The following is a 13,437-nucleotide window of genomic DNA, read 5'->3' on the forward strand; positions in this document are numbered from 1 at the left end:
GACTTCCTCCTCCCACCTCTTCTCTGACAAACATGTCAATCACTGCAGTCCACGGCATAAATGCTCATAGACCTCTCCAGAATAAGTCCTGCCTCCTAACTTCCGTATCCATCCAACCTTCGGTCGTCAAATGTCTATGGGAAATAACATGGCGTTTTGAAAGATCGTACCTGTCAAACTCTGTAGGTGACAAAGTAGAAAAAGCTGCTGGGCAGATTGGCCTACACACTTCTGCCATCTAGTTTCCACTGGATTTTTTGATTGTCAGTGCCGTTTAAGTAGTATATTATAGACTATACTACTTGAAACGGCACCGACAATCAAAAAACCCAGTGGAAACTAGATGGCAGAAGTGTGTAGGCCAATCTGCCCACCAGCTTTTTCTACTTCGCTACCTAGAGATGTTTTACCGGTATGATATTTCGAAACGCCATGTTATTTCCCATAGACAATCCACGCCCGGAAGTTGGATGGATACGGAAGTTACGGAGGCGGGACTTATTCTGGAGAGGTCTATTGCAGTCCACGGCTTTCAAATGTGCCTGTGCGCTATAGACCAATCACTGCCTGTTTTGGAATGATTTATGGGTAATGTAGTATTTATTTTTCCTTCAGGAATAAATGCTCAGTTCTGATATAATGAACAACAGGCTGAATCTGTTTAGAAACAGGCTACTGGCCTACCACTGCACACACACGATTTATAGTTTCCAAAGTCGCAGTGTTGCTCTTTCCAGGAGGCCTTGAGGAGTGACTAAACTAGTCTAAATTGAGGAGTGACTAAACTAGTCTAAATTGAGGAGTGACTAAACTAGGAGTGACTAAACTAGTCTAAATTGAGGAGTGACTAAAATAGTCTAAATTTAGGAGGGACTAAACTAGTCTAAATTGAGGAGTGACTAAACTAGTTTAAATAGAGGAGTGACTAAACTAGTCTAAATTGAGGAGTGACTAAACTAGTTTAAATAGAGGAGTGACTAAACTAAACTAGTCTAAATTTAGGAGGGACTAAACTAGTCTAAATTGAGGAGTGACTAAACTAGTCCAAATTGAGGAGTGACTAAACTAGTCTAAATTGGGCCCTAATGGTTTTACAACTCACACTTTTACATAGGTTTCCAGGTGAAAGTAAAGGTAACAGCCCTGTCTGTGGATAATTACATCTGATGACTAGACCACTACACATATAGGAGCAATAACAGCCCTGTCTGTGGATAACGACATCTGATGACTACTACACATATCAATATCTTAGCATAGCAATATCTTCCTAATAAAGATGCACTTCAGAATAGGCCCAGACATCGGCAACAGTGCACAAAAGCAAAGGATGACATTAGAAAAGACAGAAGCCTTTGGGACATACCAGACCTCTGTACGAGAGGCACTAAAAGGCTTAGTGGAGAGAATCTATTGTATGGTGTTTCACATGCTGATTGGCAGATGACCACTCATGCACAGGTTTAGTGTTGGGCACGAGCGTCCTTGAGCGTCCATATTGGTCCATATCGGTCATTTGCCCTGAAATCTTCGTGTCGAAATCTTCAATTGATCTGCATTCCATAAACAATGGATTGGATTGTGTGGCGGAGACAGCAATAGAAGCGGAAGGTATTGACTAGGTGGTGGCACAAGACGTCTGTGCTGGTGTGTGGGGTTGTACTGATAGGAGAACGATGGAAGCTAAGGAACTGAATGTCATGTAAGGCCTGGGATATGCTCTGCTTACAGGGTTCCACAGTGTGGTTTTTCAGAGCAGAGAGGGTTTGAAGTGGCGTTCTGGAGCAGTGTTCTGACATGATGTTCCGGAGCAGTGTTCTGACATGATGTTCCGGAGCAGTGTTCTGACATGATGTTCCGGAGCAGGAGCTGTGTTCTGACATGATGTTCCGGAGCAGTGTTCTGACATGATGTTCCGGAGCAGTGTTCTGACATGATGTTCCGGAGCAGTGTTCTGACATGATGTTCCGGAGCAGGAGCTGTGTTCTGACATGATGTTCTGGAGCAGTGTTCTGACATGATGTTCCGGAGCAGGAGCTGTGTTCTGACATGATGTTCTGGAGCAGTGTTCTGACATGATGTTCCGGAGCAGTGTTCTGAGTCACCGTGCTCTCCTTCTCTTACCCATGTCTGCTTCCCTTTACTTTCCCCACTTATTCACTCCACAAGACTTTATACAAAACACCATGAACATGAGATTTCTTACAACAGTGATAAAAACAAGAACAATATTTGACCATATGACACTTATACACAAACAGCCTCTACTGTGGTAGAAAGAATCTCACCAAATGCTACTATATACAGCCGACAATAAATACTGAGCATGAGAGTGTTGAGTGGACTTCTATGTTGTTTGTTTGTTTGTTTGTTTAGGCTTGATGGGTAACTGGAGTCTTTCTCAGTTGAAGTTCTCATGACTCCTCTGCCTCCGCCCCTCCAGAGTTATGATGTGGGTGGGGACTCCGCCCCTCCAGAGTTATGATGTGGGTGGGGACTCCGCCCCTCCAGAGTTATGATGTGGGTGGTGATGGTGTGACTCCTCCCTGTGTGGGTGTGTGTGGTGGTGAGGCCCCTCCCCCCCATGATGTCGGCGACTCCTGGGTTTCCTCTGCTCTCCCAGCTCCTCCCTGGCTCCGCCCAGCTGCGGGTCTCCTAGCGACCAGTAGTCCTGGCAGTACTGGTTGATGAGGCCGATCTCGGGCTGGCTCAGGATGGTCAGCAGATCGCGGTACTGTCCTGCCAGGGGTTGCAGGGGGGGTGCAGTCTGGCCACTCTCCACCAGAGCGGCGCTCACCGCCCCACTGCCCAGCACCACCAGTTGCAGCCGCGCCAGCACGTGCTTGAAGTTGTTCTCGGTGGCGCTGCACACATAGAGCCCTGCGTCCGCCAGGTGCAGCGAGCGCAACAGCAAACCCTGATCCAGCCTCAGAACTCGCCCGTCGGACCGCACCTGGGGGGGGGGGGAGAGGAAGAGTGTTGTTACTATAATGATGTCATAGTAACGTAGTGGTGCTGGTTGCACAAGTTTGTTTTTGTTGCCCTTTGCGAAGCCTGGGCTGTCTACAGAGTGTTGTTACTATAGTGATGCGGAGCCTGAGCTGTCTACAGAGTGTTGTTACTATAGTGATGCGGAGCCTGGGCTGTCTACAGAGTGTTGTTACTATAGTGATGCGGAGCCTGGGCTGTCTACAGAGTGTTGTTACTATAGCGATGCGGAGCCTGGGCTGTCTACAGAGTGTTGTTACTATAGCGATGCGGAGCCTGGGCTGTCTACAGAGTGTTGTTACTATAGCGATGCGGAGCCTGGCTGTCTACAGAGTGTTGTTACTATAGCGATGCGGAGCCTGGGCTGTCTACAGATCCGCGTTTTTTACAGTGTGTTCAGGCAGCAGGCAGCTAGCGCATAGTGAGGAGATGTTTGCTGTATGTGACAAAAAATGTTTTAGCCTAAAAAACACCTTTAATGTGATTAATGAGTCTGTCAGCCAACTATCTAACATTAGCACATTAACTTACGTCAGCTAGCATAACAAAGATCTCTTCAGAAAACCTATAAGTGGACTTCCGCTTGGGCCATGCGGAGATAGGCTGCGTGTAGGCCAGGGCTTAGAGTGTGTGGGTGTGGTCGTAGCTTAGGTAGGATGGGTTTGTGAAGCTGTACTGCTGAGGGCCTCAGATATTGGAACACTTTGGATGGGTGTGGCTTAAGACAAATGGAATGATTGAAGGCGTGGCAGGGCTCTACACTAACATTTTTTTTCCAGGAGCACTTGTGTGCCCAAGTTAAAAAATTTGGGCGCACAGTCAGTTCTGTACTTAACTTACACATAATCTAGCATTACACTGCAGCTAACAGTTAAACATGCCAGTGCACCAATTGCGAATATTAAGAATGACTGACAACATTTAGGCTACAGGACACAGGATTTTAAAGATCAGTGCCTATTTTATTTTCAGTCTGTTCTATTTTCCTACATTTTGTTAATGTAAAATAATATAATACATTGCCATATTTGCATTTAGCCTATATCAAGTATCCTGCCAAATGTAGGCTAATTTATTTATTTGTGAATCCATCTGTAGCTAATCCAAATAGGTGACCTCTGACTGCACACTGCCTAATACTACTACTAAAACAGTCAATTTTTATTTGAAATGTCTGCATTGATGGGGGCAGTAGGCAAACGTTAGACCTACTTTCGTTTTGCACTTCAGCTTGTATTCGGTGTAAACAAACAAGCATGCGTGGAAGCCTGGAGTTGTCAGTAGCGTTCTACCTTTGAATAAAATGGGAGTATTACGGGAGGCTACTTTTGTGCCTGTTCGCTACAGCTATATTTTGCATATTGCAGCCAATACGTCAACTGGGTTAAAAGGCATGTTAGGTTACCTTACCTTCTCTCACTGCATTCTCAGAATCTCATCCTGTTCCTCCTATATCCGATGACTTCGGTGGATAGAAGAACTAATTTCTTCAATCTTTGCATCTTGGCTGGCTAGTCTAACTTTCCGCTTTTTCTGCGCGCTCTTGGATTTGATGGAAGCGACTACTAGCGAGTCACAACGCAAAACTGCTAACGTTGATGGGAGGTGTAGTTTTTATGCTGCATTCGCGACGTGATTCTATGGTTTGCACCAGTAATGTTTCTCGATGTTGCGCTGTATTTTGTAGACAAACATTGACATGGTTAGAAGTCATTCGCACCAGTGCGCCTAAATATTTTTTTGCACTCGCACGCCATCATTTTTACTCGCATGTGCAAGTGAAATGGGCGCACTGTAGAGCCCTGGTGTAGGCTGAGCTCCCAGCTTAACTTTTCATCTAAACCTTTAAAAACGCAATTTTCGGCATTTAGACTTATAATTAAAAGACTCGGGTTGAATATATCACTATTCTATCGAAAGGTTACTGAAACTTCAACATGAGTAAGCCAAGGACTGCTTCTACAGCACATTCATCAACACGAACTAGCGTTGCTGGCAAGCTAGCTAATATGGCGAATGCAGCTACTGAAACGACTTCAGCCTCAGACGGTGTATCCATGAGCCAGCTTGTGACCGAGCTGGATAAGCAACGAGCTTCATTGAGGGAAGACATTTCTGCTTTAATCCAGGAATCTGTTGCCACACTACAATCTTCTGTGAATGTACTCACAGAGACCGTCAATAGTTTTCAGGCACGATTGAACGCTACAGTGGGTCCCCGTTAAAAATTGACACTTCATTCACGATCATGGTGAATGGTGAAATGTAAGTACAACTGCAGCCGCTTGGGGGCAGCATAGTCCGCTGTGGCGTTCCACGGTCGAACCGGACGGCGCATTCGACAGCAAGGGCTGTGATTGGCCGAGTTTTCAGTGCGTTTCTCTGTGTTTTTAGCAGCCCCTGTAACATGCTAGTCCACTGTAGCCTATAAGCTTTGTACATAATGTTAAACATAGTTTTGGATTCAGTGGCAAGATGTCTTGATTGTACAGTGCCTGTCTCTCAGTAATGTTTTAAAATGAGAGCTTCGTCAGCTGGCAGTAGGCTACTTTCTCGGCAGTCATGTGAAGTTTGCTTGCTAACAGAACATAAATATGCTGCCCAGAAACCTCGTGAATAGTTCTGATTTGTTTTACTACACTAACGATGTTAGATATTTTAGAAATATTTAGCCAAAGCCAAAAAGTGTTAGAGAAGGAGAGACGCCGGTGCAGCTCAGTCTTCTTAATTGTCTTTATTCTTTAGTAGGCTAAAAGGTGCAGAACATTATTAAACTTTGACTAACGTTTCGATGTTCGTTAGTCAAAAACATCGACACATCGAAACATTAGTCAAAGTTTAATAATATTCTGCACCTTTTACTAAAGAATAAAGAAAATGAAGAAGACATCTGAGCTGCACCGGCGTCTCTCCTTCTCTCTAAAATATCTGTCCTGGCCTGGTTGCACCGGATTGTGGCCAAACGACAGAAGCGCGGAGAACCCTCCTTTGTCTACCAAAAAGTGTTACTTTGTGCCCCGCGCTCCTAACCTGACCCTAGCCAGATGAATGTCGTTCCGCTTAGCTTCGCCTAGCTTCACTCACATCCATCTGGGACCTCTTCCATTGAGAGTGATTTCTGCAACCGATTTTATGGTACAGCCAATCAGGACGCAGGGCGGGAGTTTCATAGATGTGACATAGCGTAGAAGCGACTGTGAGACTGTTATTAGCGTCACGGGTTGGCTTCGATGTGAGTGGTTGAAGTAGCACGTCAATAGATGACGGACAAGCGGCTTATTCAATCATATGCAAGCATTTTTTGATTAGGCCCAGCCTTCTGAAGCAACACTTCAATGGATCGGTTCCAGATGGATGAGTGGAGCTAGGCGGAGCGAAATTCATCTGGCTAGGGTCAGGTTACCGCGCTCCCCCACTGCTTGTGAAAGAAGGGGGTGGGGGAGGGGGGCTTAACGTGAAAAAGCTTAATGTCCCAAAACGGCAACAAGTCATAATGGTAGGCTACAGGAAGTGGGGGGAGGGTATGGGATGACCAGAGCCGTCTTTGCTGTGCTATTCAGAAAGCATCTTCTATTGTCTTTCCAGGCGCACACAGCTCGTTACCATATAGCCTATCGAATGCCTTAACAGATAGGCTCTGCTCTTGGGTTTGGCCTCACAGCGAACTCAACCCTCTTGTTGCTTGCAGTTTGTTAAATAAAGCGATGCAGATTACATTATTTATTTCTGATTAATTGCGTCTTTTGATGTCTTTTGCAACATCTGCTTGTTAGGCTGGGCTACTGTCAATGTCCTGTACAGGTAAATGTTCAACAATTGCTGGTGTAGGCCTACAGGCTATAATCAATTAGGGACTGTTCGTTATTTATTTAAGGGGCTACCGGAGGAGTTTTGGGAGCGTTAGTCAAAAAAGACGTGACCCTCCCTCGTCAGCAAGAAAATTTTCTATGACCCTCCAAAGTGATTGAGAAAAAATGCATGACCCTCCCCAGTCCCAAGAATTTATTGATGCCTTCTGTAGGCTACTAAGTCAATTTGGGAGCTTGCATACGACACCTTCCTTCGTTTGCACAATTTCACAAATAATCACCGGGACCGAAACAAACCTGTCAACTTTTCCCGGGTTTATCGCGTATTTTAACTTTTTCCTCGCTGTCTTAGGAGGAGCTGCAGGGCCGTCGCAAGGGGGTGCAAGGCCCTGTGCGAAATTGACAGATGGTGCTAGGCCCTGTTCGAACTTGACAGATGCATGAACTTACGTGCATGAAATCATGCGATAGCTTACTTTACACATAGCCAAGGCTACCGTCGGTGCATTTTAGTAGCCTAGTCTAATAAGCTACACCAGCTTGTCTTTAAGAGGGGAAATTGTATAGCCTATAACATTAGCTGAGTCACATATTTGGCCATATGGTGTTTATCATAGGCTACATCACGAAACCAAATAGTGTAACAAAGGCGAACACTTTAACAGGGGAAATTAATTGGGCATGAATCATTGTGCTGAACGGTATTTGTCAATGAGCAGAAACACACACAACATTCAAACTGTTGATAAGATGTGCACTATGGAAACTGGTCTGTAGGCTAACATTGGACAAATAAATGACACTGACTCTGTGACTCTGACCACTGACATATCCTGACTCTGAAAAAACATTGTCTTGCTTTGCTGCAAACTCAGCAATGAAATCATAGGCCAGTTTACAGGTAGCATAACGTCTTTTTCAATTCATAGAAGAGAGAGCCCAGTCTTTCCTGTGATATTGAGGTGCACAAATAGTTTTTAATAGCCTGTTCAACTTCGAAAAGCTTCACCCGATGCCAGTCACTGATCGCAATTTTAAAATTTCAGGAAGCTTCGTTCAATCTTTTTAAGTTTGTGAAGTTTTAAGTGCAGTAGGCCCCTATCTGCCCCCTTTGGAATTATATCTCGAGCCTATTATAAGGTGCGTTATGTTCTGGGATTCGGACGTGCTCAAAAAGAAAATAAAAAACACTTTTTTTATAGATGGTTATGAGGAGCAATATGAGTCTGTGTCATTCAGACTCAACCGTCTTGTTGCTTTGATATCTTTTTCATTGTCGTTTGAACGTCGGCAAGCAGGCATGTTGCGGTTGCAATTTAAGTGAAATGTCTACAGTAGGCCTACAACATGCAACATGCTCGTTAGGCTGGGCTACTGTCTTGTACAGGTAAATGTTCAACAATTGCTGGTGTGCATGCTATAATTAAGTAGCTAAATCATTTGTCCAAAAAATCGTACTACATTCAAACGCAAAAGGTGCTTTGATATCTTTTTCGTTTGAACGTTGGCAAGCAGGCATGCTGCGGTTGCAATGAATGAGGATAATTGGTTTTATCTGTGGATTTATTTTTTGCATTATTTTGAATATGACTCGCTCCAGTCTCAACAGCACGTCTACTTTTTCCACACGCATCTAAGTTCTAACACACACATCCCCTCTCGCTTTCTCTCTTTCCATCCCTGCGCACAGTGCTTTCTTAAAGGAGCTACACCATTTCACAACAATTGCATCTACATTTTCATATTAGAATGTTTTGTATGTTTAAGTGTAAGCTTAAACTACCGTGATCAATTTAAGTTCCCGTGCCCCCGCTGAAAGTCTCATGTGCTATCGTTACACTATCACATCTATAAGTAACCGTGACAAATAGGGTATACGATATATAAACTCACACTATTGTATTCTCATATATGTTTGGTAATGGCTCACTGCGTCATGGAAGCAGTTAAGTCAAGTCGCATCAAAAATAGTAGTGGCAGAACTCCCAAGTGACACCTTGTGGTTGTTTGTGTCAACTGCAGTTTGTGCCATTTCTGCTGAGAAAATGGGGTGCGTGATTCATGAAGGGACCCGTCCAAACTTAACTGGGACCCACTGTAGCCTACACTACACTGATCTGCATTACCCATAACCTACACTACACATAGCCTACACTACACTGATCTGCATTACACATAACCTACACTACACATAGCCTACACTACACTGATCTGCATTACCCATAACCTACACTACACAGCCTACACTACACTGATCTGCATTACCCATAACCTACACTACACATAGCCTACACTACACATAGCCTACACTACACATAGCCTACACTACACTGATCTGCATTACACATAACCTACACTACACATAGCCTACACTACACTGATCTGCATTACACATAACCTACACTACACATAGCCTACACTACACTGATCTGCATTACACATAACCTACACTACACATAGCCTACACTACACATAGCCTACACTACACTGATCTGCATTACCCATAACCTACACTACACATAGCCTACACTACACATAGCCTACACTACACATAGCCTACACTACACTGATCTGCATTACCCACTGTATATGAGCGGCCCCTCCTCCAGTGGCACGGCTCTGACCAACTCTCATGTGTGCAGGGGACGTGCAGTAGACTAATAATAACTCTCATGTGTGCAGGGGACGTGTAGTAGACTAATAATAACTCTCATGTGTGCAGGGGACGTGTAGTAGACTAATAATAACTCTCATGTGTGCAGAGGAGACGTGCAGTAGGCTAATAATAACTCTCATGTGTGCAGGGGAGACGTGCAGTAGGCTAATAATAACTCTCATGTGTGCAGGGGACGTGTAGTAGACTAATAATAACTCTCATGTGTGCAGGGGACGTGCAGTAGACTAATAATAACTCTCATGTGTGCAGACGAGACGTGTAGTGGACTAATAATAACTCTCATGTGTGCAGGGGACGTGTAGTAGACTAATAATAACTCTCGTGTGTGCAGGGGACGTGCAGTAGACTAATAATAACTCTCATGTGTGCAGACGAGACGTGTAGTGGACTAATAATAACTCTCATGTGTGCAGGGGACGTGTAGTAGACTAATAATAACTCTCATGTGTGCAGGGGACGTGTAGTAGGCTAATAATAACTCTCATATGTGCAGGGGAGACGTGTAGTAGACTAATAATAACTCTCATGTGTGCAGGGGACGTGTAGTAGACTAATAATAACTCTCATGTGTGCAGGGGAGACGTGCAGTAGGCTAATAATAACTCTCATGTGTGCAGACGAGACGTGTAGTAGACTAATAATAACTCTCATGTGTGCAGGGGACGTGTAGTAGGCTAATAATAACTCTCATGTGTGCAGGGGACGTGCAGTAGGCTAATAATAACTCTCATGTGTGCAGGGGACGTGTAGTAGGCTAATAATAACTCTCATGTGTGCAGGGGGGACGTGTAGTAGACTAATAATAACTCTCATGTGTGCAGACGAGACGTGTAGTGGACTAATAATAACTCTCTTGTGTGCAGGGGACGTGTAGTAGACTAATAATAACTCTCATGTGTGCAGACGAGACGTGTAGTGGACTAATAATAACTCTCATGTGTGCAGGGGACGTGTAGTAGACTAATAATAACTCTCATGTGTGCAGGGGACGTGTAGTAGGCTAATAATAACTCTCATATGTGCAGGGGAGACGTGTAGTAGACTAATAATAACTCTCATGTGTGCAGGGGACGTGTAGTAGACTAATAATAACTCTCATGTGTGCAGGGGAGACGTGTAGTGGGCTAATAATAACTCTCATGTGTGCAGGGGAGACGTGCAGTGGGCTAATAATAACTCTCATGTGTGCAGGGGAGACGTGCAGTGGGCTAATAATAACTCTCATGTGTGCAGGGGAGACGTGTAGTGGGCTAATAATAACTCTCATGTGTGCAGGGGAGACGTGTAGTGGGCTAATAATAACTCTCATGTGTGTAGTGGGCTAATAATAACTCTCATGTGTGCAGGGGAGACGTGTAGTAGACTAATAATAACTCTCCTGTGTGCAGGGGAGACGTGCAGTAGGCTAATAATAACTCTCATGTGTGCAGGGGAGACGTGTAGTAGGCTAATAATAACTCTCATGTGTGCAGGGGACGTGTAGTAGGCTAATAATAACTCTCATGTGTGCAGGGGAGACGTGCAGTAGACTAATAATAACTCTCATGTGTGCAGGGGACGTGTAGTAGACTAATAATAAATCTCGTGTGTGCAGGGGACGTGCAGTAGACTAATAATAACTCTCGTGTGTGCAGGGGACGTGTAGTAGACTAATAATAACTCTCGTGTGTGCAGGGGACGTGCAGTAGACTAATAATAACTCTCGTGTGTGCAGGGGACGTGCAGTAGACTAATAATAACTCTCGTGTGTGCAGGGGACGTGTAGTAGACTAATAATAACTCTCATGTGTGCAGGGGACGTGCAGTAGACTAATAATAACTCTCATGTGTGCAGGGGACGTGCAGTAGACTAATAATAACTCTCATGTGTGCAGGGGACGTGTAGTAGACTAATAATAACTCTCATGTGTGCAGGGGACGTGCAGTAGACTAATAATAACTCTCATGTGTGCAGGGGAGACGTGCAGTAGACTAATAATAACTCTCATGTGTGCAGACGAGACGTGTAGTGGGCTAATAATAACTCTCATGTGTGCAGGGGAGACGTGCAGTAGACTAATAATAACTCTCATGTGTGCAGGGGACGTGTAGTAGACTAATAATAACTCTCATGTGTGCAGGGGAGACGTGCAGTAGGCTTATAATAACTCTCATGTGTGCAGGGGAGACGTGCAGTAGGCTAATAATACAGGCATGCAAACTGGTCAGGGGTGAAAAAGGTGAGAAGGGCACGCGAAGTGACAATAGTGCATAGCTTCCACGGAGTATGAAATGGCCCAAAACCAGAGATTTACAAAGAAAACAAACTATAAAATCACTAAAAAAATTGTTGTGGCCAAAAATATCATATGTATGATAAAAATAAGTGAATATACAAAAAGTGTCTTCTTCTCCTATTTCTCCTTAAGTGTGAAGGGGCCCACTTGGACTGTTTGGCAGCATGCTTCAGCATGGCCCTCCTCTCCTCCTAAGCAATCTACATGAGTTTTCTTTCTTTCTTTTTTCTCTGTGCCTGAAGTTCAGACATTTCTGAAGATTTCAGGCCTATTGGACATGAAGACATAGTAGGCATAGTATTAGAATAAAGATGATAAGTTTGAATATTTGTTGAACCAAACCAGGTGAAACTTGCTTGAGACACACACTATTTCAGACTAACATTATATAAAATAGGGTAGACTAGACTAATTTGTAAAATCGATTTGAAATGTTTTAACTTCCTATGGAATGTGCATTTTTGTGTCTAGACCAGGTCTTGTGAAGCCGTGTGCAAAAGTAGATAAAAAAAAAAAAAAATGAGTCATTTAGACCATTATTTGCTAAGGTATGCTCATGTGTTTTGTAAAATGCCCAATGGAAACTCCCCATAGGACTTTTGGTTACCCAAAATGCATACTGACAATAAAAGCCTTACTGTGTGGTTTCTGGACTATTTAGATTGTTTGTCAGAGGTTCTGATGGAATGACTACACTATGGAATAATTACAGAAATGTCTTTGCATTTTCTTTGTTGGTTCAATGGGTGTGGATAAGATGGATTATACATCTGCACAACAAATATTGGATAAAACAATGGATAAAAATATGGATTCCTGTGACTATTTCAATACCCAATTTGCTGCATCTATCTTATTGATACACACTGCAGCTAGAAGGTAGGGAAGCACCGGAGGGGGAGGAGGGCAATTTGATACAATTTAATTGAGACATAGTAAAATTAATCTGACAATGTAAAGCACTATACAGATTGTACATGAAAAAGGTTGTCATATATGGATTCCCAAGTGTCCAAGCTTTCAAATGGTGTATAACATTACTATGCTACATAGCAATATGGTGCAATTGATTTATAATGTTGGGGGAGAGGGGGGTGGGTGTGTTGTGGAGGGCACACTGTTTCATAACAAGTGTTATCCTGCAGCCTAGGTTACTTACAGATTGTGGCATTGTGCTAGTTAGTTTGTTTAACCAACCAATAAAGTTGTGTTGTGTGAATAGTGTTCACACTACATGTTAAACTGTAGCCTACCCTATAGGCACAGGCTACTTCAGATCAGGTCACCTTTTGCCGATCTAGACCAAGTACAGCACGTAACCTATTCATCAAATTAACTCGTTGTGTCTCTATTTCTGTCTCATATCGCTAACGTTAACAACATTAAAACAAAACCGCCAATGCTACGTTGCTACACTAATCTCAACGTCTTTTGCTAACAGAAGCTGAAAGTTTCAACTAGCCCACCTGTGACATCTCTAGGCACCTCTCCTCGCCGTGCTCACATTCCAGCTGACATTTCAGAAGTATCTAGGCCTATCTGCGCTCACAAAAGGAGGCTATACCTGCGCGAGCGTTATGTTCACGTTGCCTCTGCAGCAACAAGCTTCCACTGATGTTTAGTAAACGCACATAGCCTAACATTCGTTGCTGAAATTTTTAATGGCGCTCTGGCAACACCAAGATGT

General features: G+C 43.8%; 1 protein-coding gene across 1 annotated transcript in view; it reads right to left on the reverse strand.

Annotated features, from left to right (window-relative positions):
* Positions 1–486: 486 nt before the first annotated feature.
* The window catches only part of LOC143104502 (semaphorin-3F-like), a 138,021-nt gene continuing 125,070 nt past the window's right edge, over positions 487–13,437 (reverse strand). Inside the window, exon 18 of the mRNA XM_076268601.1 lies at positions 487–2,953. Within this exon, the coding sequence (XP_076124716.1) occupies positions 2,480–2,953 (474 nt within the window). The 3' untranslated portion in view covers positions 487–2,479. The remainder of the gene's footprint in view (positions 2,954–13,437) is intronic.

The sequence above is a fragment of the Alosa pseudoharengus genome, unplaced genomic scaffold, assembly GCF_046254945.1.
Source record: "Alosa pseudoharengus isolate Yale_2024_CS ecotype anadromous, Long Island Sound unplaced genomic scaffold, YU_APseudo_1.1 YU_APseudo_1.1_scf_5, whole genome shotgun sequence".
NCBI lineage: Eukaryota > Metazoa > Chordata > Actinopteri > Clupeiformes > Clupeidae > Alosa > Alosa pseudoharengus.